Source organism: Protomyctophum parallelum (genome assembly GCF_964188405.1).
Source record: "Protomyctophum parallelum genome assembly, chromosome: 3".
Lineage (NCBI taxonomy): Eukaryota > Metazoa > Chordata > Actinopteri > Myctophiformes > Myctophidae > Protomyctophum > Protomyctophum parallelum.
This window is the reverse complement of record NC_139698.1, coordinates 30,930,780-30,957,467: the sequence shown is the minus strand read 5'-3', so window position 1 is coordinate 30,957,467 and position 26,688 is coordinate 30,930,780. Positions and strand designations below refer to the sequence as shown.

The following is a 26,688-nucleotide window of genomic DNA, read 5'->3' as shown; positions in this document are numbered from 1 at the left end:
AAATCACCCAACAGTGCACTCTCTCTGTCTCTGTCTTTTTCACTCTCCCTCTCTCCCTGGGGCTCAAAGAAAGAATGAATGGCCCCGCCTGACCTGGACGACACTCATGTCTACTCCTCTACACTACTGTACCTACAGCACAGCTGTCTGCTTACTCGCCGCTCTGTCCACTCACACACACACACACACACACACACACGCATGCACGCACGCACGCACACACGCACACACACACACACACACACACACACACACACACACACACACACACACACACCACGGGGGACTCATCTCTGTCACCCAGTCCTTCATTAAACGAACCTAGTTGGATGGAACCAGCCTTTAGCCATACCCAGTGTAGGGGAAAGGATGGATGGGGGAACCAGCCTTTAGCCATACCCAGTGTAGGGGAAAGGATGGATGGGGGAACCAGCCTTTAGCCATACCCAGTGTAGGGGAAAGGATGGATGGAGGAACCAGCCTTTAGCCATACCCAGTGTAGGGGAAAGGATGGATGGGGGAACCAGCCTTTAGCCATACCCAGTGTAGGGGAAAGGATGGATGGAGGAACCAGCCTTTAGCCATACCCAGTGTAGGGGAAAGGATGGATGGGGGAACCAGCCTTTAGCCATACCCAGTGTAGGGGTGCAACATTTGGATGTTTGGGGAAACCAGCCTTTAGCCATACCCAGTTTATACAACTAATGAATTTAAGCCATTATAAACAAAAAAAAGGAATCACATTTCAAGGGAACATTTTGAAATGTTGCTTTCCCCCTTTTGTGCGACATGATTAAGTATAAAATAGGGCTTATGTGATTAATCAGACAAAGTTAATTTAAAAAGAGATCTATTAAATGTTTTTGCATCGATTTATCTAAAAATAAATAAATAAAAATGACAAAACATGTACTATGATTTTTCTATTTTCTATTTTTCGCCATTATCACTGTGTTGGCCCAGATCAGGACAAGATTTGGACCTCGAAACCAATTGATGCAAAGTCCAGTGCCAAATATCGTTGCCATACTACGATGGCATGTATATGGCAGCATTATTAACCAAAACAAGCCAACCTACAAACTGTTGTCCCAAGTTTTTTTTTTTTTATGTTTTTTTTTTGTGGCTTTCGCCTTTATTTTATATTTTTTATGGAGGGATAGAGAGTAGGCTGACAGGAAATGGGAGAGATGGGGAGGAAGACATGCAGTAAAGGCCGTCGGGATCGGGAGTCGAGCCCGCGGCACACTGCCAGACTGGATTACCAGCCAAGGTGCCTGGACCACTGAGCCACGGCCCAGGCCAACCCCCTTTTGGTGTTTTAACTAAGCATTATGTTATACTTTAGCTTTTGAAAATAGCAGATCTACAAGCTCATAGCGTGCCACCGAGTGGTCTGCAATTTTTTGAAAAATCGTAAAAATGCGGCACAAATCTTTGAATATATATTCTTTCAGAATATTTTTTATTTATTTCAACGTCAGGCCTAAATGGGTTAAACCACAACAGTTATACACACATTTAAAGAATACAACCGCATGCATCCCTATACTGTATGTACTGTATGTATCCTTACCCATGGCACTATGGTTTAAGAGGGGTGGAATAGCTATGATCGCCTGGCTAGATAGCATGATAAAAACCCAGTAGATAAGATGTTACCAGTGTGGCTCGCAGTGTGCTCTCCTGTGCAGTGCAATGAGAACACACACACACACACACACACACACACACACACACACACACACACACACACACACACACACACACACACACACACACACAGTCACACACAGTGATATCATGCTGATATCACTCTCTAAAGACTACTAGGGAATGTGTTTTTTTTTCTCCACACAGGTGGATATACAATCAATATAATGGATTAGCTGCAAAGGTATGTATAAAGGTTATCGCCAAGTTCTCCTGCATGAACACAGAGGCGACCCCACGAAACAATTTTGTAATGTGTCTACCTATTTCTTTTAGAGGACATCAGATTTATTCTTCTTCTGCCCCCCCCCCCCCCCCCCCACCCCGAAAATTGATTTCCTGGGGTTTAGGCCTACATTATAAAGGGGGGGGGGAAGAATGATATTGAACCATGAACACCATGAACACCCACCTCTTCCTTAAGGAATTATATAACTATTCTCCGAGCCAGGTACAGGCGGCTCATGACGATCAATACTGTATGTTTTCCCTTTCGGAGGCCATCAAAGCCTTTCCTACATCGTTCATCCTCGTTGTCCCGTCATGTTCACTTTTTATTCCGTGTGGTCTCAAGCCCCTGTCCACGCGTGATTCACAGTTATTTCACCTACAGACGGAGTGTGAGGCGTCTACTTCCAGCTGCTGCAGTTCTGTGTCATCCCCTCAGAGAGACTTTAACCATGTGGTTCTCCATCACCCTGACTGTCCATCCAAACATCCCTCCACCCGGTGATCCCTCTCTGTCTCTCTCTCTCTCTCTCTCTCTCTCTCTCTTTCTATCTCCCTCTCTACTCTCTCCTGATAAAAAAGCAACCCCCCCTCCCTAAAAGCTGTGTGGATGTGCAGAAAGCCCCCCTCTATCTAGCTCTCAGCTTTTGTCTCTGATTATCCCTGCACACTCCACCCCACAACACACACACACACACACACACACACACACACACACACACACACACACACACACACACACACGTGTGTGTGTGTGTGTGTGTGTGTGTGTGTGGGGTGGTTGACTCTGACCAATGGCATCCAACAGTAGAGCTTTATCCTAAAGCACATTGACAATGCTTTTCACACCTACTTACCACAGCAGAGATGGGGGCGGTGGGCTGGATCATACCCAGGCCTAAAAGCAGGCTAAAGGCTTTTAGAAGGCACCCACAGAATGGACTCTTTAATTACTGACTTGAGATCCCTGCGGTAGATTTAAAGCGCCTCATGGAGGCTTATTTTCATGTCATGAGGAATTTTTCAATGAATATAAAAACGTTGAATCATTGATTATGCTGTTAAGGGGAAGGGAAGTTAAGAAAGGGGAATATTAAAGTGCATATAATCACATTAACTTTGCAGTGATTAATGGAATAAAGAATGGGATCTTTTCCTCCCATCTGTATTGAACACATTCAGCAGTGGAGCAGAGCCACGCTCCAAATATTAAGAAGCAGCTCCTCAAAATCCACTTATCGAGTTCAATGTTCAAAGACATCTGTGAAGGCAACGCAGATAGCTCATATAACATGCTTATACAGTCAGTGCACATGGGGAAATATGCAAGAGTGTGAGCAGAATTGCACTGGCGAGTGGACGCACACAATATAAATATGCATCTTTGTGTCTATGTCTACTCTACTGTTTTTTCTCCCTGGAAATAAAAACGTCTGGGTGTCCGAGGCTAACTCTACTGTATCTATTTGTGCCAAACACCCACATGCACATAGGCCTACTGTACACACGCAAGCATGTGCGTGCGCACACACATAAACACAGCCACTGCTCCCAGACAACCAGCCTTCTCAGTCTGATCGATACTGAGGCATTTCTCATCATCGATTATACAATTATGGAGATGTTAAATCAGCACGCCCACACACACAGACGCACACACAGACACACACTCCAACCAGCTTTAGACTAACCTTTATAGTAAAGTCCGAGTTATGAACAGGAGATGTGTTCTCCTCGCTCTCTCCCTCCCTCTCTCTCCCTGCCTCCCTCCCCCTCTCTCTCTCTCTCTCTCTCTCTCTCTCTCTCTCTCTCTCTCTCTCTCTCTCTCTCTCTCTCTCTCTCTCTCTCTCTCTCTCTCTCTCTCTCTCTCTCTCTCTCTTATACATATAAAAAATCTAAACAACCAAACATGACATGGTGCTTTAAAGTGAGCAGGGTGTATAGTCAAGGTACTTCAGTCAGATGATTAGAATGCCGCAAGGGTGCAATACATCACTCTTATTAGCCACATTGGAGCACAATGGTATCATAATTAATGGTCGCAGCAGGATTGAACGCTGCCCTGACATGGAAAAGTGGGCCTACTTAAGCTCTCTACAAGGCATTTAAATATGCAGAGTGAATGGCACAACCCAAAGCCTCCTGCTCTAAGGACAACCCACGCTCATTAGCCCCCACACCCTCCGTGGCATTGATACAAGGACAACCGTCTGTGCTCCTACACTGTCAAATCCTCAGTGTTCTTTTAACTCCGGGGGTGTGCAACTGCAAATGGAACCAAATTATTTTGGTTCCATTTTCACACCCGCAGATTCAACTGGGCACCGAGTGCTCGCCCACACGCACACACACACGCATGCGCGCACGCACGCACACACAAACAAACACACACACTTGCGTGCACGGGACACAAGTTACTAACATGCATGAGCACTTCTACATTCTTGTGCAGCAACACATGCAAGCACATTAAAAAAATGCAGGCACAAGCACACATTAACACCACAGATGAAACAAATGTACACACGCAGTGTACGCACACACACACACACACACACACACACACACACACACACACACACACACACACTCACAAACAAAGTATTGATATATGAAAAGCGCCAGTGTAAAAGACGTCCGGTCGGCTGTTTCTCATCAGTGCCCATCACTTCTTTAACATGCTCTGCCTGTATTGTTGCTTTTGTCTCAAGGCTTACGCTGTAGTAAATGCAGATGGGCATATATGTGTCAGCGGCCATTATGCGAATGTTTGGTAATGTCGTGGTGTTTACGCGCTCCTGTGTTTTATAGCGTCTAGCACAGGGAAGCAGGCTGCTCCACCACACAGCCAGAACAATGCACAGAAACCTCCGTCTGGAGGCTCACGTCTTTTACATGTCTTTGAATGGAGCAATAACAAAGTGTGTGTGACGTGTGTGTGTGTGTGTGTGTGTGTGTGTGTGTGTGTGTGTGTGTGTGCGTATGTGTGTGTGAGAGTGAGAGTGAGAAAGAATGATGATGAAAAACTGTGTGTGTGTGTGTGTGTGTGTGTGTGTGTGTGTGTGTGCGTGCGTGTGTATGTGCGTGGGTGCGTGTGAGAAAGAATGATGATGAAAAACTGTGTGTGTGTAAGCATGTGCGCAATGTGCATGCATGTGTGTAAATGCCTGTGTACATAAATACATGTGTGGGATGGTTAAGTCCTCTCTCATCCCCATGTGATTTGGATTGTGCCATCCTTAACCCAACACACGCACGCACGCACGCACGCACACACGCACGTACGCACATACATACATAGATACGTGCACACGCAATTACACAGAGAAAACCAGTAAACCAACATGGAATCTCTGTCTCCAAAATGAACACGCCACACACTACAGCTGCCAAATGCCTACCAACTACTCCTCTGTACACGGCTGACTCCAGCCTGACCGTACTGAGTTATCGTGTGGCTCAGTGCAATCAATTATTGTTGCAGCGGAATCATTAATAATTTCCTAATGAAAACGATTCTGTTGATCTCTGTTGTATTTTAATTAAACATAATTAGTCCGCCAGCTCGGAGCTGTGGTGGGGGGGACTCCTTTAGGGTACAATTTTGTTTTAATACACTGATAATGAATTTTTTTTACATTGTGTCAGTTGTTTAGTTATTATTCAGTCAGACTATTTCCCTATGTTCACAGATAACAGATAATAAGCCTGGCACCTCCTATCCACTGCGGTCGGGGAAGGGGGGATTTCATGAGAGGAGGGTTGAAATGAACAATTAAAATCTGAACTGTCACAGTCTCCTCGCCTGAACGCCACTTGACACTTGGTGCTGCTAAGGAACATAGAAAAATGCATCATTTCTTGGGGTAAATAAAACAAGCACCACGAAAACGCGACTACTGTGTAAATGAAAGTGTAAAGCCTATACTTCACACCAAAGATTTGCAACACGACAAAACAAAAATATGATTTAAACCGTGTCATTACTCATTATGATGGTGCTGTTTGCCGAAAATTGCCGATCTACAAGCACACAAGGCTGCAATGCCTTTGCATGCTTTTAAATCAGCTATTCAGTAGAAATTAATACTGTGGAACATTCATTTTAAGAAGCGTTTTTGCCGACTCCGCTGGTGATGTCCTGCAGATTACAGTGTTTGTCAATACAAAATCTATACCGTTCAAAAAGGAATGTTGTCAGATGCTGTATTTATTAACTATGAAATACATAAATTAATACAGTTCTGGTGTAATTCAGGTGCCTACTGTAAGTCATTTTGGTACGAGGGCAGACACTCGTGAATAAAAATAGTGTTTAATAATGTTTAGAGCAGTTGTCAAGAAATATATATACCAGTGAAAGATAATATATATAAAAAAACTTTGTTTAATTGAAAAGGTTACACAGTATGTCTTGATACAGTTGAACATTGCGAAGTCTCAAATACCTTCAAGTGTGCATATATGGTCTATGTAAAGTATAGTTTCCTGGGCTTTAGATTTCTCTACATTCTATCTCCTCAGGTCAGAGAAGTTCCTCCTATATGTTCTCCAGCATTAGGGCAGCGAACAAAAGGAAAAAAAAATGTTAAAAAGGATCTGATGGGGAAGACTTAGTGAATATGACACAATACAGAGACAGAGTGAGTTAGCCTAATTCCGTGCCGTCCGGGCTTATGTGAAACAGCCTAGTTACATTGGTCAATTTCCTCACAAACAATGGGCCAAGTTGCTCTGGGGACTTATTGGACATGCTGTATCTGAATGTGGTCAGACTTAAGAGGCTTACTGGTGAAAAGTTTAGGTGACCTCTGAATAAAGCGACATAATATGGTCACAGTGAGTGTGCATAGCTCTAAAGACCTCAGATATCAGGTAACAATGGCAGAGGCATAATAACGGCACACAGTGAAGACTGATTTATACTCACCGTTTTCTCACACCGAGCTCGTACATAGGCTACTTTCACAACTGCGGTATGACTGCTTATAAATCAGTCATAATAATTGCCACTTCTTGAACTGTACGCTCACATCTTGTCTGACTTGATTCAATGTCCTCATCTCAGCAAAATATATCGATTACCATGCCTTGAGAGCACTAAATGGTGTTGAATACACTCTACTTTATATCTCCAGTAAATCTTCCCTCGTGTTTATCAAATACAGAGCACAGAAGGAGTCACCGTCTCTCTCTTCCATCTCTGTCACCCCCCAAACCCCTCCCCCCCCCCCCCCCCCCCCCCCTCCGCCATCCCACTCTCCTCTGTCTCCAGCGTTACTGTAACATATAATTACTCTACTCTACTTTCCCCCCCAGAAACTTCAGTGGTTCAAAGAAACTGTCGGAGGGTGGAGGATTGCATTGTGGGAGTTCCAGGTGGATTTCTCGATAATGAGTTAGCGTGCACTAGTGCAGGCGAGAGTTTTAGTAATGGCTGGCTGCTAAGGCTCTTCCTGGGAGTTTAATGTAAAACAAACAGACACACGCTGACAGCCTGGGAAAAACAGATATTGTAGTCTTCTCAACCAAGGTTCTCTCCATCTCTCTCTTTTTTTTAAAGAAAATATATTTAAAGTAGTATTTACTGTATGTCGGTGAAATTATTCTATCATGCCTTGAAATTTCAGACATCTCTGCATCTTAAATATCACACTCATTCTTTCATTCTCATTATTTAAATTGTGTGGACAGAAATGTATCCCTCCCTTTGTCCACTGATTAAGACAGTAGTGCATAGTAGACAGAACCACATGAATCCTAGCATCCCTATTTGTGGGCCTGTCATAATAATAAGCGAACATATATGCGTTCTATTCACAATTCATGAGAACAGCGGATTTACCAGCTAGCTCACACCATGAAGAATAATAGGGTTCAACTGGTTAAGTGACTCCCTCCAAGATCCAGGCGTATCAGATCCCAAAACAGGTTAGAAAAACTAAAACTGGCCCAGGCCGTAGCGTAACGGTCTGGGCACCGGACTGGTGATCCAGTCGCGGTGTGCCGCGGGTTCGACTCCCGGACCCGACACGGCCTTTACCGCATGTCATCCCCCCATCTCTCTCCCGTTTCCTGTCAGCCTACTTTCTATCCCTTAAAAAAAATCAATAAAGGCGTAAGCCGCAAAAAAATATCTTAAAAAAAAAAAAAAAAAAAAAAAGAAAAACTAAAACTAAGCGTCCCTTTAGACGAGAACAGCGTTTTGGGGAGGTGAAAACGCAACAAAGTGAAACCACCTTCCAGAGTGGAAATCTTTGAGAACGCTGTTTCTTCCAGTCTCCATGTAAACAGGCAAAACAGCGAATCCGCAAAACTTATGACGACATGGCTCACGTTGGCTCACAACGCATATGTTTATTAGTTCCTACAATGAACAAGCCTCCCTCCTAACAAGCGCCGCTCATCAGCGATGGTGAATGTAAAACCATGGTGTAAATGAAATGCCTTGTGATAGGTTAGGTGGTAGCAGCGTTTATGTAGCCTAATGTATTGTAAAATATATAACCATCCCGTGGCGCGCTCTGCCTGCATGCTCTGGGCTGCCTGTCAGCCTGTCTGTCACCTCGATGTGTTAGTAGAAAGCAGGCAGCGAGTGACGGCCACAACCCCGTCGTGGTCTGGATTCTCTGGAAGCGTCATTCAAAACCCTGATAGGGTTGCGTGAAGGGGGAGCTACCTGGTTCTTCTTCTTGTACATGGGTGACTGGTCTATTTGGCAGCCCGTTACCGCCACCTAGCGAAATTATAGCGTTTTCATAAAGTGTGCGTTCTCGTGTAAAGGGTCAATAAAAAATGAGAATGCAACAGGACTTTGCCGTTTTATCTGGAGATGGTCGCCGTCTAAAAGAGGCCTAAAACTGGAGTTTTTTCACAATACTGTCAGCTTGGTCTTGGTCCTGAACACTCCTGATGAGCAGCTGGGCACCCCGAGGCCAGGAGGACTCTACCAAACTACTACACCACATGTATTATACATTACTCTAACTCAACCAGCTCGCTTGGTCTTCAACCAGCCAAAATTCTCACATGTCTCCCCCCTGCTCCGCTCCCTCCACTGGCTCCCGGTCGCTGCCCGCACAGAATACAAAACTCTGATGCTGGCATTCAAAGCAACCAAAGGTATGGCTCCCTCATATCTTGCAAGTATGATCGAACCCTACAAACCCTCCCGCGCACTCAGATCAGCCAACGCAGGGTACCCTCACTAAAAACGCCGGGACAACGCTCCACATGTCCCAAACTCTTCTCCCTTCTGGCTCCAAAACTGTGGAATGCACTTCCCATTGCAGTCAGAACTGCAGCATCACTCCCAATCTTCCGCCGTAGTCTGAAAACCCACCTTTTCAGACTCCATCATGGCCCATAGCACTTACCCCACCCCCTTAGATAGCATTACTGTATACTTAGATAGCATTTGATACAGACTAATAGCATGTTATGTAGACAGCACTATAATTGCATTGTATGTAGTCATAGCACGTCATAGTACATATGTATAGCATAGTAGTATATATGTATAGTTTATATGTATAGTTTCATTATATAGATATTCCACTGTTACTTTCTTAGCTTACGCATGTTTCATGATAAATGTTTTTATGTGATGCTATATATGTGATTTTTATCCCATGCTTTTTTGTTCTTGCTTAATGTAAGTCGCTCTGGATTAAGAGCGTCTGCTAAATGCCTAAATTGTAAATTGTAAATTGTCAACCCCACTACTTGAGTCAAAGTAGTACTCATTGTCAAATGTTGTTCAACTAGAAGTACTGTTTACTTGCTTTAAGAAAAAGTACATGCTTTTAAAATACTTAAGTATTCAAAAGTACCTATTACAAAGTACATTTTTATGTCAATGCTAATGTTGAAAATTAGACCTTTTACAAAGAATTTCAAACATTTTGTTGAAAATGGCAGATCTACAAGCTCACAACGTGTCATATTTTCACAATATTTAAAATAGAGCTTAAGTGGTTAATTCATAATGTACTTTTCCCTTCCTAGAAATGCAGTGGATTAAAAAGTACAATATTTGCCTTTTTCTTTTTTGTGTATTGAAAGTATCCAAAAATACAAATACTAAAGTAAAGTACAGATACAAAAAAAATAGTCAACTTAATGTACTTAGTTACTGTCCTCCACTGGTTAGGACACAACTCTCAGAAGAATCATTTTGCATCTCCCTGTCCTTTTTACTGTCTCCACTAATTCCCTTGTCTACCTACAGTAGGCTATATTACGAGTGCAGAGGATTGAAGATATGTAGTTGTACAATACCAAAATGAAATGGCAGAATGGCCAGCAGTAAACTATAGCATGAGCCGCTCAAACCTATTACCATCGCTTGCTCGGTGACACTCCCCATACATTCATACTGGCAAGCATCCAAACTGTACTGCTGCAATCTTGTCAGGGAGTCCTGAAGAAAAGCAAGCCCATTAAAACGCAGGCCAAGTCCCGACATATTCTCCAAACATACTGTATATTGAGATATTCACTGTTTTCCATAAGTAAAGCGTCTGAGGGAGTAAAACAACAGCCTACAGAGGGGTGAAGATAGGAACATTCAAGGCTTTAGCTTCGCTGTGTGGGCTCCTTTGCAGTTGAGTTTCCGTTGCATTCTGAAGAGCCTATTCCACAGGCAATCTCTACATGAGTCATAGCAAAGATTCACTTTAATAGAGCGCAACAGTGACCGCCCACCTTTTGAAAAGGGAATTTTACACAAATGTACTCTTTCAGAAACTAACCAACTATCATTATTATAATCAAGTAGTATACTGTAAGTGCAGGTCTTAATGCATACTGTAAGCTCAGTGGAAACAGCATACCAGGTAACACTTTACTTAAAGGTCGGTCTTATAATGCATTATATTGCACTTATAAGGCTTAATATCAGTCTGTATAAATGTTTATATTAATTATGCATAACAAGTACAACTTTATAACTGACTAAGTTATAGGTTGTTAAAATGTGCTGTTCCTGCAATGGATTTTCTTCTCAGCCAATCACATCGATGGACGAATGGAGGTGTTGGTAGGTCGTTTACTGACTGGCAGCTTAACACGTTCAGCTCCGATTCAGCCAAACCCTCAAGACTGGCAGGGCTGGTTGAGGCAAAAGCTGACAAGTGGCTAACTCTGGTACTGCAAGCGTTATTATTGGAACGTGTACAAGCATGGAGACGTATTGTAGAACATTGTAGAATTAGTCATTAAAGCCCAGAAGGAGAGAGATGCTTTCATTGAGAATGTTCTGGGTGAGCAAATTTCACTTAAATGAGTGGCTGGGGATTGTCTCTATGCCTCCTCCAGTTCTTATATATTATTATTAATAATAATAATAATAATAATAATAATATAAGAACTGGAGGAGCCATAGACAATCCATATAATAATTTATTATGGATTGTCTATGGCTCCTCCAGTTCTTATATATTATTATTATATGGATTGTCTATGGCTCCTCCAGTTCTTAAATAGCTCCAAATGGTGCAGCTGACTGTCCCGTCCCTTCGGCCAATGGGATTTAAGACTCGATTCCAACTTTCTTTGCTCACTGCAACACACTGTGTGGAAGAGGGCTTGATATTTTTTACCTGTGCTGTGGGACTTACAGGTGTCCGTCATAATTGTATCGGTTGAAATGGGTTAGTAGCCTTACTAGCCTACCTGCTAATGTAATCACGCATCACGATTTTATTGGACAGGACATAATTAACACTTATTATTTTGCCCAGGACGTCCCCAAACGTTTTTATAATTACACCCGTATAACGTTGATGTTCTGTCCTAATTTTTAACCAAGTATCTCGTTTGGAATATTAATGCTTCTATAGAAAGATCAGACTTATTAGCGCGTGGTTGTAATGGAACATTATACATGTACCTCCTGGTTTTGGGGAGTAATGGAAGGTGGGGCTTTTCAGAGTAAAGTTTGCCTCACTTGCTGGGCACTCGCTAGCGCCTTTATTTTGAAAACTTCCGGGGCAAAAAAAGTGACTTTTAAGGATATTTTATTTGAAAAATTATATGTATTTTTATCTACATTTTTAATTTCAACATTTTAACAAATGTACTGGTTCTGACGGAAGTTTCCGCCAGTTGGACTCCAACCAGCAACTGCTTCTGGTGTAACGTTCCGTCTGATGAGCATTAATATTGATATCACACCGGATCCGGATTTTTCTTGGCCTTTCCTTCTTTAGCGATCCTAGACCGGATTGCGCAACCGCACTGCCGTTCACCTCCCTTTATACAGGCTGACTAAAAAGCTGAATAACTCTCCATGGTTTGGATAAAACGTGCAATGTTCGGAGGTCTTTGCTGATTATCCGGTGATCTAGATGGGAACATTGGCGCTTTCTAGAGCAAGGATGGCTTCATTTTAGCTCACTAGCATTGACGCTATTTATTTAGCATCTAAGATGGCCGCCCAAGCAGGATGTGAGTCCAGCGTGTGTTACATTACAAACGGCTCGGCAGTCTGCGGTTGGCTCTGCGTCCACCAGGAGGCAGCAAATGGGTTAACTAAAATGTTATAATGGAAGTCAACAGGCTCGGATCAATAGGAAACCTTGACCTAATATGTCATAGATACATGTCATAGATGAAGTCTAAATCACAGAGTTGCCACACCGTTCCCATGTGAATCGCAAGATCCACATGATGAAATGATTTCTTAAAACTATGTTGAGCTGATATGCACATGAGGCTTCTGACTAGTATTGTTTCACAATCTCATAGCTTGTGGTACTGTAAAACTACCTTTTAAGCCCAAACCACACCAAAGGATCAGGTGGGGACAAAACGGGTTTTAAGGTCAACTACACCAATGCAACTCCTTGCAACTCAATGAGTTGCCTTGGTGTGGTTTACCTTAAAAAACATTTTGTCTCGACCCGACCCTTTGGTGTGGTTTGGGCTTTATGGTTATTGGTTAACAACATTACAGCTAATAATCCAAGTCCTCTATGCAGAATATGAATGGTATTTTGACTTCCCTAAACTCACTGTTGAGCAGTATAAGTGAACCTGGAATGAACCTGCCAGAGTGGGCAGCATGTTTATTCCTGTGTCATTAATTGTACGAGAAAATGAAGGATCTGAAGAAATGATGTGGTTCCACAAATTGCGAACAGTACAATACTATCCAATGGAAAGAGAGATTTAATACATTTGGTATTGGTTCTTGAAACCTTGGCACACAGAAAAATCCAGAATGCTCATTTTACTCTGAGTTACAGTAACACCCTGGGTTTTGTGTACCCATAACTGCAAAGCCTCAGATACTACAAGGTGACAACAATAGACCTCTAACTTATCCTCAAAGATCTAAATTAATTAATTTGTCTTCCTCTGTTATCGTTCACCATCAGTTGGCAAAGCGTGTCAAGATGGTTGTGGGGATTTGCGGTAATGAACAGTACAACAACTCTCACAAGGGGGATATCTAAAGATGTGTGATTCTGTTTAATAAGGTCAAACAACAACAGACAAACAAGGAGATATGTGACTGGCAGTGATATACTGTGCTGTTGAGGTGGCGATAGCATGTGCAGGCGACACCAATCGTAGAAGGGAAGGGACTGTAATGTGGCAAGTGGGAAAATAAATGATGTACTGTAGAAAATCCTGTTATTACCCCCTTTTTTGTTTCATACAGTCGGGCCCCTCGAAGAAAGATTATAAGATTTCAAAGAAGTGCATAATCTCCTTTAACAGCTTATCAAAACTTTAATGATTTGGTGATAAAGAGCACAAAGTTAAGTAGGCGGTTAAGAGGATAACTCCCCAGTGCAGTATAGTGATTAGTAGATGAGAATTGGAAGACCGAAAATCCCCGTTTGCAAATCCCACTTCTGCCATTTATTCACTTTGAGGGAGGAGACCAGACTCCAACTCAGCTTCGTGGTATTGTCATGGGGTCATCGTTTTGAAAAGTGATAAATAGAGGCGCCGCTCGCGTCACCCTTCGGAATCCTGCACAATCTTTGTTTACTTTATTTATTTGTGCCGTGTGTCTCTCTGGTTAACACTCGTCAAGACCCAATTATAGCTTAAGGAGCCTTGTGCTTTCATGAAAAGTGAAGACACAGGCTGTGGTGTCAATGTGGTATAAAGCATATTGCGTGGTATAAAGCATATTGCATCGTCTCATGCAATCTTACACCAAGCAAGCTCTCCAGATACCCATGTTGGGCCATTTTAATGAGGTTTTTCTTGCGGTCTCTGGACACAAATCAACAGATTGTGTTCAGTTTATCTTCGTGGGCAGCAAGTCATTTAGGTTTTGACAAGTGTGGTTTCGGGGTCACAGTTCTCTCAAAGATGAATAAACAATGTCCATTTTTGATTTATTTCTTTTGACAAATCTGTGTTGCATTTATTTACGCAGTGGATTTCTGGGAAGATTTGTATCAATATGTATAATGTATAAGAATCTGGAGCAGAATCTTTACTGAATTAGTTAGAGGACAAATGAAATTAAATAGCTGCCTTGTCCCCACCCTTGCATTTCTTGCTATCTATTTTGAGATAGAGTCTCACTTAGGATAAAACACACAAAAAACAGGACATTATTTACCTTGTGAAACCTAAAAACCATTAACTTTGCGTGTCAAGCGGTGTTTCTCTGTTTGTAATCAGAGTTTTAGTGATATAAATTACTCCACGGATGAGAAAAACAGATATGCTGTGTGTGTGTGCCCTTGTGTTTCTATCTGGGTGTGTGTGTGTGTGTGTGTGTGTGTGTACTGTATGTGTGCGTGTGTGTGAGTGTGTGTGTGTGTGTGTGTGTGTGTGTGTGTGTGTGTGTGTGTGTGTGTGTGTGTGTGTTTGTGTGTGTGTGTGTGTGTGTGTGTGTGTGTGTACTGTATGTGTGTGTGTGTGTGTGTGTGTGTGTGTGTGTGTGTGTGTGTGTGTGTGTGTGTGTGTGTGTGTGTGTGTGCGCGTGTGTGCGTGTCTGTCTGCATGCGTGCGTGCATGCATGTGCGCATGTGCACACTTCCCTGTGTCTGTGTCCTTGTGTATGTTTACATATGACTGTGTTGTGTGTGAGAGCAACAGAGCGAAAGAGAGAGACAGAGAGAAAGAAAATAAAAAAAAAACAGCGACTGAGAAAGAGGGAGGGAGACAGGCAGAAGTGAAGTGTGTGGAGGATTGTCAGTGTCTTTGCTGTGCCGTGGCGTGGTTGGTGCGGCGCGGCGCGGCGCGGCGCAGGGAGATAACAGACGCGGGCGCTGCATGCTTACCTTTGCTGTACACCACACAGTTGTTTTTGTTGTCCTCCGCTCCTTGCCAAGTCACATCCAGAAGCCACCTGGGCCCGGCGCTCAGCACCACCGGGACGGAGCCCTTCGTCTTCTGGACGGGGACAGATAACAAACACTAATCATTTGCTTATTTCGGTGATTAGAGAAACAGTAATAACCACCATGTTACGCTCTCCTCTCGCTCTGAATGGGCCGTAATCACAATTTCACAAGCCGTACAGTATATGCTCACACACACCCCCCTTCTTTTTTTTTTTAAGAAAACTGAGAAGGTTTGATTCATTAGGACTGTGAGCGTGTGTTGTGTGTGTGTGTGTGTGTGTGTGCGTACGCGTGTGAGCGTGAATGCATGTGTGTGTGTGTGTGTGTGTGTGTGTGGGTGGGTGTGGGTGGGTGTGAGTGTGCGCGCGCGCGACCACGCGTGCATGCGTGCGTGTATGTAGTAAAATCCTGAGTATAATAGTTACACACAGACTAGGCCCCCTCCTTTTTCCCTCTACTACACCAAATATCTTTGTCAAAAACAGCCAATCTATTCTGAATAGGGACGCTAGGGTTCAAGTGGTTAAATTAACTCTTAGAAAGGATTTTGCTCTGTGTGCACAATGGTGTGTGGAGAGGAACACACGACTACACCCTGTCAGAATAATGGAGTCATCGTCCGCGATTGAACCCGCTGATTGGGCTTCAGATCTCATAGATTGAGAACATCTCGAGTGTCTGGGAATTACAAAAAGAAGGGCCATGACTTCCAGAGTGAAGGAGGGAGCGCTATTCAGCCCTTAACTTTGGGCACATTGTACCTCGCTATCGCCGGGATCTCACTATTTCCTGAAACAAGCGGGGGAAGAATTGAAAGAATCAGTATCCATTTCAGAGGGCAACTGAGGTTAGAGTTTTACAATATGCCGGAGAATTATTCTGAATGTGTAAGGTCGTTTTTCTTCCCGGTCAAAGGTCAAACATGGAGTTTTAAGTTATTTCTATGAAAGAGAATGCAGGGAGATAGATCACAGCCCCGGTGGAATTGATTCACCTGGCAGTCACCCAGAAGGGTCACTAGATTGCGGGCTTGTTCTATTTATTTTTCATGTGATTTCCTATGCCGTTTTATTTGATTTCAAAATGGTATTTTTCTTACAAAGGGAAATGAAAGCCAACATTCTGTACTGTCGCTGCACTTTACAGAGAAAGCAGCGTTCAAGGCAGCTGGGTGTATTACTTGAAGGCAAAATGTCAGTGTTTCAAGGCCATTACTTTTGAACCCCCGGGCCTTCCTTCATTAGGATGTTACAGAAATAGTTTACATAAGAGGAAATGGGTTGGGGTGCAATCTCCACACTTCACAATTTGGTCTTCCAGCAGCGACAGCCTGCGACAGGACACTGTCCATCTGCCTAATGCAACAGAAACATACAGTCCTCTCACATGGACTTCACTCATTGCTCCTTTGCAAATGCAACCTTCAAGGATAAATGCAAATGTCACTTGAGCATGTTAAAGGTCTGAATTGAAACAGATATGCACAAGAAATGAGTGCTGTTTCTCAGCATTACACATGCAAGCACACACAAACACACTCCGTCCATGGCTCCACCCCCCCCCCCCCCCCCCTCTCTCTGTGTGTCTCGGTTGCTCCCCCCAACCCCCCCCCCCCCCCCCCCCCCCATTTAATTCTCTATGAACTACAGGGGGACTGGAGGACAGGCTGTTTTCTTTTTGTAGAGAATTGTTCATAAACGGCAAATACATCTTAAGACCAGACGATATGAATCTAATCTGACTTTTGCAAGAAATGTATGTATAGAACACACAACATGCAAACCTTTAGTCTTTAGATCAGTGGTTCTCAAAGTTTTTCATGTCAAGGAACCCAAAATGATATGTATTTGGTATGCGGATCCCGCATCTCAATTAATTTTATATATGTTGTGCCAGGGACTCCTAGAAGCAAAGATTTGTGCTATGAGCTTGTATATCTGCTATTTTTGAATAGCCAAAGTATAAAATATGGTTAAAATGATTGTGACACTAATACACTATATGAACACATTTTGCAGGGGACCCCCTGGCACCCCCTCAAGGACCCCTGGTGGTCTCCGGACCCCACTTTGAGAACCAATGCTTTAGATGGCTATATGCACATTGTGGGACTATATAGGAAGACTTATCAAACACATTGCAGTCAGTACACTGTGTCTGTTGATTTTCTTATTGCTTCTCTAGGCATCATCTTATCCCATCCTGCAGAAGACCGAGACAGACCGAGAGAGAGAGAGAGAGAGAGAGAGACCTCTGTAATTTTAAGTCATCCTCTATTTCACATCTCAAATTAGCCTCACAATAAAGTCTTATATCTGGGTAACCTGCAAATCTCGTACCCCTGTCAAAGGAGCAGAGCAGACCGCACGTACGATTGTTGCTAGGGACAACTATCTGAAATGAGAATCGGATTAACCCTTTCTTAGATCTCCAGACTGGGAGCCATCTCTTATTCAGCAGCGAGAGGCCTCTCTCCTCGTCCCTCAGAGCCTGTGGGAATTCATGATATTCTTGCTCCTCTTAATGTAGCCAACAGGGAGAAAAGAATAGCGCTATTAGCCAGAGTCATTCTCAACGACAGACATTCATTAATATACATTAATTTTGAATACACGTGTCTAGTGAATTCCATATAGGCTATTACTTTAAATTTGCAAGGTGTTAATCACAGCAATTATTACCATGTTATTTGTGTTGATCTATTAATCAAAAATAATTCTGGTTAGTTCTGGGGGAAGCTGTTTTGAAATAAAAAAGAATATATATTTTTTAAATATATCTATTTCTCAACACATGATTATTTTGTGGACAACAGAGGGTCAGCAGTTATTTCTAGACTCCATGTGATGATGCAGACACGTCATGCTTATATGTGCATGTGTGTGTGTGTGTGTGTGTGTGTGTGTGTGTGTGTGTGTGTGTGTGTGACTGTGTGTGTGTGTGTGTGTGTGTGTGTGTGTGTGTGTGTGTGACTGTGTGTGTGTGTGTGTGTGTGTGTGTGTGTGTGTGTGTGTGTGTGTGTGTGTGTGTGTGTGTGTGTGTGTGTGCGCGTGCGTGCATGTGTGCATGTGTGTGCACGCATGCCCGCGTGTGTGTATGTGTGTGAACCATCACGGACAAAGAAATGCAGAGGACCAACTGCTTGCAGTACATTTTAACGGTTAAAGACAGGGTGGCGTCACCACAGGGAGGAGCGTCTGAAAATGCAAATGAAAACATGTCTCTCTATACAACCACATCAGTACAGACCTAAGTGGTCCAGGCCAGAAGAAATACAGATTGACAGGCGGAAAATTGTGATTTCCACGGAGCAAGGCAGCGCATGACAAACTGGCTAATATAAACAAACTCCTTTTAACTAACAATTGCAACCACTGGATGTGACGTATAGAGTCTCCTTCCTGTCCAAAGCCTCCCGCGTCATGTCCGTGCCCTGACTGGCATTTGTAAAATGTGGTGTATCCTTGGTGTGACCAATATGAACAAAATCAATTATCATGATATATATTTACAGAATAATTTGATATAGATATTGTGGCGATAGTATCATATTGAGAAGATAATATCAAATAGCAAAAATAGCCAATCTGCAAGCTCACAACGATTCGCATTGCAACGGGCTGTGAGCTTGTAGAATTACTGGCTATTTAGGTTGGATATTTATTTGTATTTACAAATAATCAGAGCTTTTGGTTTCTGTCTACAGTATATAGTATTTTCATTCTAGCCTCTACACTACATACAACCCATGCAAGAGCCAAATGACCATATTCTTTATGATTAAATGAGTCAGTAGATTTTCGATAACCTTTTTTCCCCACAGATATTCAAAATGAAAAATGTAAGTGTAAATAGATAGCTAACATTGTACAGTCATTTATAGAATAGCATCCTTGGCAGCCCTCTGTGCTGTGTTATGGTTTATCCATCCTCCTGCCTTCACTCCACTGGTTTCAATATACTCCTGGGTTGGATTTTCCTTTTTTTTTCCTGAGCTCTGTTACCGTTCATCGTGTCAGAGATACAGTGACCAAAACAGTGTAGTCAGCTAGGAAGTGATTACAAACTGATGCTCCAAATTCGCTATAAAATGAAAATCAATATTTCCACAAGTTGCTGCAACATAAAAGATAACCTTCATTGATTTTTCTAGACTTAGGCCTCTGCGATAAAATCTAATATAAATTTTCAGCCACACGGATTTGGATCAGAGCGGAGCAGGGGCTGAACGATAAGTTCCGCGCACATCTCTCAGAGTTGGATTTTTTTCCCCTCCCCTCTCCCTCTTCCAAGGCAGGGCTGTACTATTTATAATTGGCCCTGTGTGAGCAAAAGCTTCTATCAGGAATCTGTTCTAATTTTTATTACTGAGAAGCTAAAGCCTGTTCCAGATAATTTGGGAATTTCAGGGGAATTGTGATAGAGCTGATGGCACAGCCGGACTGACTCCAGAAAGGAGCTAACCTGTAATAGCCTCCGCGGCTGCGCTGATTAAATGTTGCCATAGATGAAAGACCTGCCATCACCGCAATAAATTAACCAATCACATAAATCCCAAGTTGCTACTAATCCCTCCTTGATACCATGATCCTCTGATCAGCTGAAGGAGGTGAAGAAGAAGTGGCTTGTGACACTCAGCCTTCCGCTAACTCCCTGCATCCCTGTGTAAACAACAAGCTAATGATATCACCACTGACCATTTCAACACCACTGGCTACTCTTAACCCTCCTCATGGTCAGGGCAGGTGAAATCGATATGAACCTTGGTGGGAATGATTCTTCCTCTCTCTCTCTCTCTCTCTCTCTCTCTCTCTCTCTAACACTCTCTCTCTCTCTCTCTCTCTCTCTCTCTCTCTCTCTCTCAATTTTTCCTCCACCAAGGTCACTGACTGGTACTGTATCCTTCTTGATCCCACAGCTGCAGGATTTAGACAACTGAGAGATCAAACCCCACTCTGTCTGAATATCTCAAGACGTCATTGGGTTCATACAGTACGTTTCTATTTTTCCAAAAGCACATTTTTGAAACAAAACCCACAAATCAGTCTTATGTCATACCCACTTAATGACAAATGTTTTTGACTATTACCTTTTTTTATTACCTATTACCTTCTATTTACCAAATTAAGTATTGTAGCCGACTATGTTGCCTTTAAATATGTATTGTATCCTTATTTAGTGTTTTATTTTTCTGTTTGAAAACAGATACTCATAAAGTACATTCTGTTCTCATCAGCAGTGCCTTGCCTTTCATTTCCCACAGATTAGGTTGGAGTCAGTATTAACATCCTGACAAAATGTCAGTGGTACTTTTGATGTGTCTTGTTTCATTTTCAGATGATGTTGGCAGTCTAAATAACATAGGAGAAAAAAACAAGCTTATGGGTTATGTCAAGTTTCTATGTTTCTGTGTTTCCAACATGGGGTGGAGGATAAAGGATTTGTACCTGTATTACCACTCAGTTTACAGCAGACAGCACTCACACCTTGATAACACCCCATTGCAATTAGTTGTTCACTGCGATGAAACAAATTGCATGTGGTCAACTGGAAATTTCATTAAGGGAGATTTTCCTCTAGCCCTCGTTATCGCTCTGCGTATTAATATTTTTTTAGCCTAAAGGATGGATGGGTTGCAAGGGCCTTTTTGTTGAATAAACGGTCAAAAGCTACTGTACCTCATCGTCTCCAAGCCACTGTGCACAGACAGTTGTGTGGAGAAGGCGGCACATTTAGTTCATGGTTGGTTAGGAGGTTGCATATTTTTCATTGCGCCCTAAAATAAGATTCTCTGTCAACATCCTACATATCCAGTGAAATGCCTCCATTTCTCAACTCTGTTTTTGTGTCACCCCTCCTCCCTCTCTAAATGGTCGTGGTTACATCTGCTGAAACGAAAAGATACCTACGTACCGCTCACATTCTTTTTCCCCCCCATCTCTCTCTCTCAAAGGATGTAGCATCTGCTTTTGGGAGACTAAATAACAGAAATATGCAGGAATCGCACACTAATTCCCTTTAGAGATAGATCTTGGCTGGTGCCCTGTCATAAATCAGAGAATTTCGATATGAAATGAGGCAAGCTGCTCTAATCATTTCTGCATTTCAAATTGGATCACTGGCTCAATCGCTTGGCTTTTAAACTGCTTGCCTAAGAGCAAATGTGAGGTGGGAGATAATTCGGCTGAAATCTCTCCCTGCTCTGTGCAGCAGTTAGTTTACTGCTTGAGTGCAAGAGAATGCTTTTTTCTTCCCTCAGCCCATCTTTCTCTTTTCAACTTTGTTAAATTGACTTTTCCTTTTTTAAATCGATTAAATTGAGAGTCACTGCTGTTCCCGGAATCTTTAAAGGGACACCCATCACTGTGCGCATGTGCCTTTATTTGGCTGCTGCTATCATGGCGGCGCTATGGGGAATAAATATTTCCTCATTTAAATGACCTTTTATCCTGCTGACTGGGCTGTAGGCATCAAAGTTCACGTGCTGTATTAGCTATTACTTATTCCAGTCCATCTTAATGGTCATGGCGGATATATTATTTGTATAACTGCAATCCGTGTTGCATTTCCATTGATTGTGTCTTTATTAGGTTGTTCAAATATGGTACTGTATATGCATAATAAAACATACATGCTTTGGTGGTAACCCCTTTATCCATTAGGGAGTGATGTAAAATAGCATACAGCTCTTTTTTTTTTTTTTACTAAAATCGCTTGAAGTATACTGATGACTACATTCAGGGAGAGTGGAAGAGATGAGACTAGAGAGAGAGGAGGGAGGGAGGGAAGGAGGCAGGGAGTTCTATCCTCCATTTTTCACAGACCTTTAGGCGCTTTGAGGTGATCCAACTCTAACGCCATCCAGTTTAGTGTAAGCTATACCTGCCCTGGAGACAGGCACTCTCCTCTCCTCTCCCCTCCCCAATCTGTCACGAGTTACTGTATAACTAAACTAACCCTACCATTTTTACTTTCTGTCAATACAAGACCTTTCAGCCCTTCGAAACACACTACTACAATACTGACAGGTTATTTGTACTGGAGGATGTGACAATTTCACTTCACATGTAAATCCATGAGTAGTGTTTTTATATTAGACTTGTACTCGGGCCTATTTGAAGATGTATACAAGAGAAAGCTGAATTTGTAATGCACACTTCTGCTCTGCACTTTAGAAAAATGTCTTGAAGGTACAGTGCACATATATTATTACATACAGTATACCCATCAGTTCTTGTGTTTGGCTTTGGTCAGGGAACAGAACATCCCCTAGCCTCGGTGCTGGAATTATTATACATTTCCTATTTGAATTCAATTGGGAAGGACCTGTTTGATCTTTTGCATGTAAGTTGGGGATGACTCCTGGAGCAGCAAGAAGCTGTGTGAAGGAACATAATGGAGAACCTGGTGCTAGTAATGTACACCTGTAGGGACGGGTATTACCATAGCCCGCGGGTGTCAAGATGGCACGTGGCATATATTCTCATGACAGTCTGCACTCTTTCTCTGTCAAGAATAAACATGTGGAGGGAGAATTCTTCAGTTTGGGGGGGTGGGGAAGAGAGAACCCAGGTCTCAATCTGCCAACAGCAGGGTCACAACAAATCCTTCCTCTCATAGCCACTCACAGAGGCCCGGGATCATTCAGAGACAGTAAATAAAGACAAACAATCACATAGTGGGCATGATGCTTGAATAAAGCCCCTGACTTCAGATAAACCTCCATGGCCTCCTTTAGGTATTGGATTTTAATATTCTTTTGAACTTCTCCCTCTTCTCTGGCGGAGTCATACATTTCATGATGCATTTGAACAGCTTCTACTGTATACTGTATGTGGTTTTATATTTCATGAGATCTCCCTGCAACCCGCCTCACCTCGCATTGCAAAAAACAGAGCTCTTCGCCATATTTAAAGTATGTGAAATAATAATTATAAACAGAAATCTAATACAAATTAGGTTGAAGTAAAAATAATTTGAGAGTGTATCAGTGCGAAAGACAAGTAATTTAATTCAAGCATAACTTTGTTGTAATACTGAACAAATTGAACAGCGTATCAGATAATTTGCATACTAGTTGATCATCTACATACACCACAGTGTTCAATAGTTTGATCTTTGCGTGCACTTCAGAGAAATGGGGTCTTGGTAAATCCACTTTAAAGACCGACAATATTTACACCGAGTTAAGTAAATAAGATAAAGATGGTGAACTTGCCCCCCGCTAAATGCATTAGACGTGAACTCTCTTATCAGAGTCTCGGCACACGGACTGTTAAAAGATGGGTTTCCTGAGCTAGAAATGGTCTTTGTTACCCAATTAGTTTGCTGACGACCCTTCAGTGTAATATTCCTGCTTTGACAGCATCATACGAATACCTCTAATGTGGTGCTTCTGGACCACCGGGCCTGACGAGGGTAGGGACACTGTCCAGGCCTTCATCTTCTCCAGCACTTATCTGGGTTTTTATCTTCAAAGCTAGGCTGACCAAGAAAAGCTGAATTTCTTCCATTTAGTTGTTTTGGGGAAAAGTTTAATTTGCTTTTTAGTTTTAATTTGCTAGTTGACTGTTCATCCATCTAGAGTGGTTGTTTTATGACGGGGCTTTGTCTCCGGGATTTGGCAGGTCTGGAAGTAGGTGCTGCTAGACTGAGGGTTCTGAGGCCGGGACAGGGGGGACTTATCAGGGTCTAACAGCAGGGGCTTTCCTCCCTGCGGAGCGGCCGACCTTCTTGCTCTGAAGGAGATGAAGCAAGCAAAGCTTCCATGTTCCTCAACTTGCTCCGCCAAAGCGACGAAGAGGAAAGACAAGAGGAGAGAAAATGCACTGCTGAATATTGCCGCCATGCAGGGCAGTGAGGAAGGAGGGTTACATTTTTTCTTTCTGACCCCAGTTTTAAAAACTGCTCTTAAAATAAAGTTGTATTGTTATTGTCATCATCATCACTACTATCGAAACGGCCATACTGAACTTGACCGCACTGAAATGCCAGAAGACAGTGCCAGTGTCGCAAGTGGAAGAAATCACGGATTACCTCTGCCGCCTCTCAAGGAAGTCTCTTCAACATATCACGAGTGCAGCCATGACAGTGACAGATGGCAAAGCAGCTGGCACCACTCAACTTCGTTTCACTTTTCTTTCCCCCTTCTTCTACTTCCTCCCTGACTGTGATAGAGGTCTGTGGTGTATTGAAGTGGTGGATAATCATTCACTTGGGAAGACGCGTTGCATACGGTGAAACAAGGCGATGAGTGTGAAGCTGCACAGGTTTGAGCCTGACCGCTGTTGCTTGTCAAAATAACATACTGTAAAGACTGAGCATTGTTAACGCCTTTGAAGTGAGGTATATCACAACTAAACCAGCGTCTCTCCAAACCTTTTCGTAAACATTCGTTGACATTCATATAACCCTTGAGATAAGTGGCTACGTGGTCGCGTGTGACGTATTTAAGTCAAGGCGTTGCGTTATCCCGAATGGAACATTTGTTCATGAATCTTAATGTTTATGTCAAGCTGTTCGCGTGGGTTTATTTGGAACTCCTAGAAACCCTACACATATGGATACCACATCTCTACAGTTTGATAGTTTGCCATCCAGCCTAGTATCTCTCAGATGCATGTAATTTGCTCCCCTGATGGACCTCTGGCAGACAGCAAACACCCAGAGGGTTGGGAAGGGGGACAGGGATGCCCAGCTTCCCCTCACCCTTGCGGGCGCGAGGAGTGGCCCCCCAGGACCCTCAGCCTCACTGGGGTTTTCACCCATCACTGGTCGTGTTCTTGTACGACTGCAGAGGGACGTGACACGGGTAGAGACAGAGGAGCAAACCGGTTCACTGCTTCTGAGACAGAGCTCAGATGACATACGGTATGCAGCTTTGTCTCATTAAGGTGAAGAGAACAACGCTGCATGGCAGAAGCCAGTGGGTGACATTAGTTCTGTTCTCCTGTTGATCTGCTCACTATCCATTTAAAAACACTATTTCCCTGAAGAAATTCATTGGAGTAAACAATAATTGTTTAATTGATGAGAAGCCCTGCTGATAATCTAAGTATACTGTAACTAGTTTTACAACCAAGTGTCATCGTCTGTGGCATTCATTTAACAAACATGGGACGTGATTAAATTAACTATAACATTTAACACAAAGATGTATGACCATAAAATGTAATGCAGTATATTAAATCCAAATATAAAATCCCATGTAACACATAGTAAAATGCCATTCATCAGGTTTTATGATCTGGTCGCTCTGGTAACACGTACAGCATGACCGAGTAAACTATGTAGTCTTCACAAACAAGCACAAAGAGGCCAGTGAATCCTGCCGCGCTTATCGGGAGAGACCCGCCATATCTGTTTGGGGAGTTGTGTGGGCGATGTAAAGACAGCAAAATGTCAGGTTCACTTGTAGATCAAGTCAACCATGCATTATCTCTCAAACAGTGCAAGTCAGCTGTAGCCATAATAGCAGTGACTAGCTGACTGACTTACTGACTGAGCGCTTCACAGCGAACACATGCCGCCGTGGGCAGCACTGGGGTTCCAGCCGTGCACGGGCGAACCTTTAAAGAGGGGGGCTTAGAAAAAAAGACAAGCCGTGGTGCTGAATGCTCCTCATGCCGCAGGTCGCAACCCAGTTTCCATTTGACTCGCAATCATGTGTTAACATCGTGTCGGTCTGTGTGATAGTATACTGACAGTGAAAGGAGAGAAGGGAGCATTGCAGTGGAAATGTCTCCTATATATGAATCTCTTTCAACCTGGCCTCGCTATTTTGGACATGTCGCTATCGGTGAGAATCTTCTAAAATTGTAATCGTTTATAAAAAAAAAGAAGAATAGGCAAATAGCAAGAATAGCAGATCTACAAAGGTAAACACACGTGTGACGTATTGCAAACCTGTACAGTAGATTGGTCCGTTTTATTACTTTTGCGTGACACTGTCTTACGACAAAGTATAAAATAGGACTTAAGTGATAACATGATATGGTTAGCACATGAACTCTTAAGACATGTGTACTGTGTAAGTCAATAATACCATTGATTAATATATATGGATGACATTGAGCGAGAGAGAGTAAGCCAAATAATTACCATTTTGCCCATCTGAAGAGACCCCAGTCCTGATGTTGGTTTAAACCCAAGAAATAATTGATGCATGCAATCACAAATTGGTTCTCCGCCTAAAATTTGGGCCCATTATTTCATTAGACGAAGCCACATTCTGTGTGCCAAAATTATTTGTGTGTCCAAAACAGAAAATTCAAATCCTGTTAGCGCTGATAATGTGTAGTGTTGTCAAGCCACAAAGAGGGTGTGACTTTCAGATATACAGTATGAAGGATATAGGACACCTTTTTTGTCTTCATTGCTTATACATATATATATATATTTGTACTGTTCTGTGTGTCTGTCTGTCTGT

General features: G+C 42.7%; 1 protein-coding gene across 1 annotated transcript in view; it reads right to left on the bottom strand.

Moving 5' to 3' along the window:
• zfpm2a (zinc finger protein, FOG family member 2a) overlaps positions 1-26,688 on the bottom strand; it is a 150,586-nt gene that overhangs the window by 49,693 nt on the left and 74,205 nt on the right. The window contains exon 5 of the mRNA XM_083760969.1: positions 15,198-15,309. Coding sequence (XP_083617095.1) covers positions 15,198-15,309 — 112 coding nt within the window. The remainder of the gene's footprint in view (positions 1-15,197; positions 15,310-26,688) is intronic.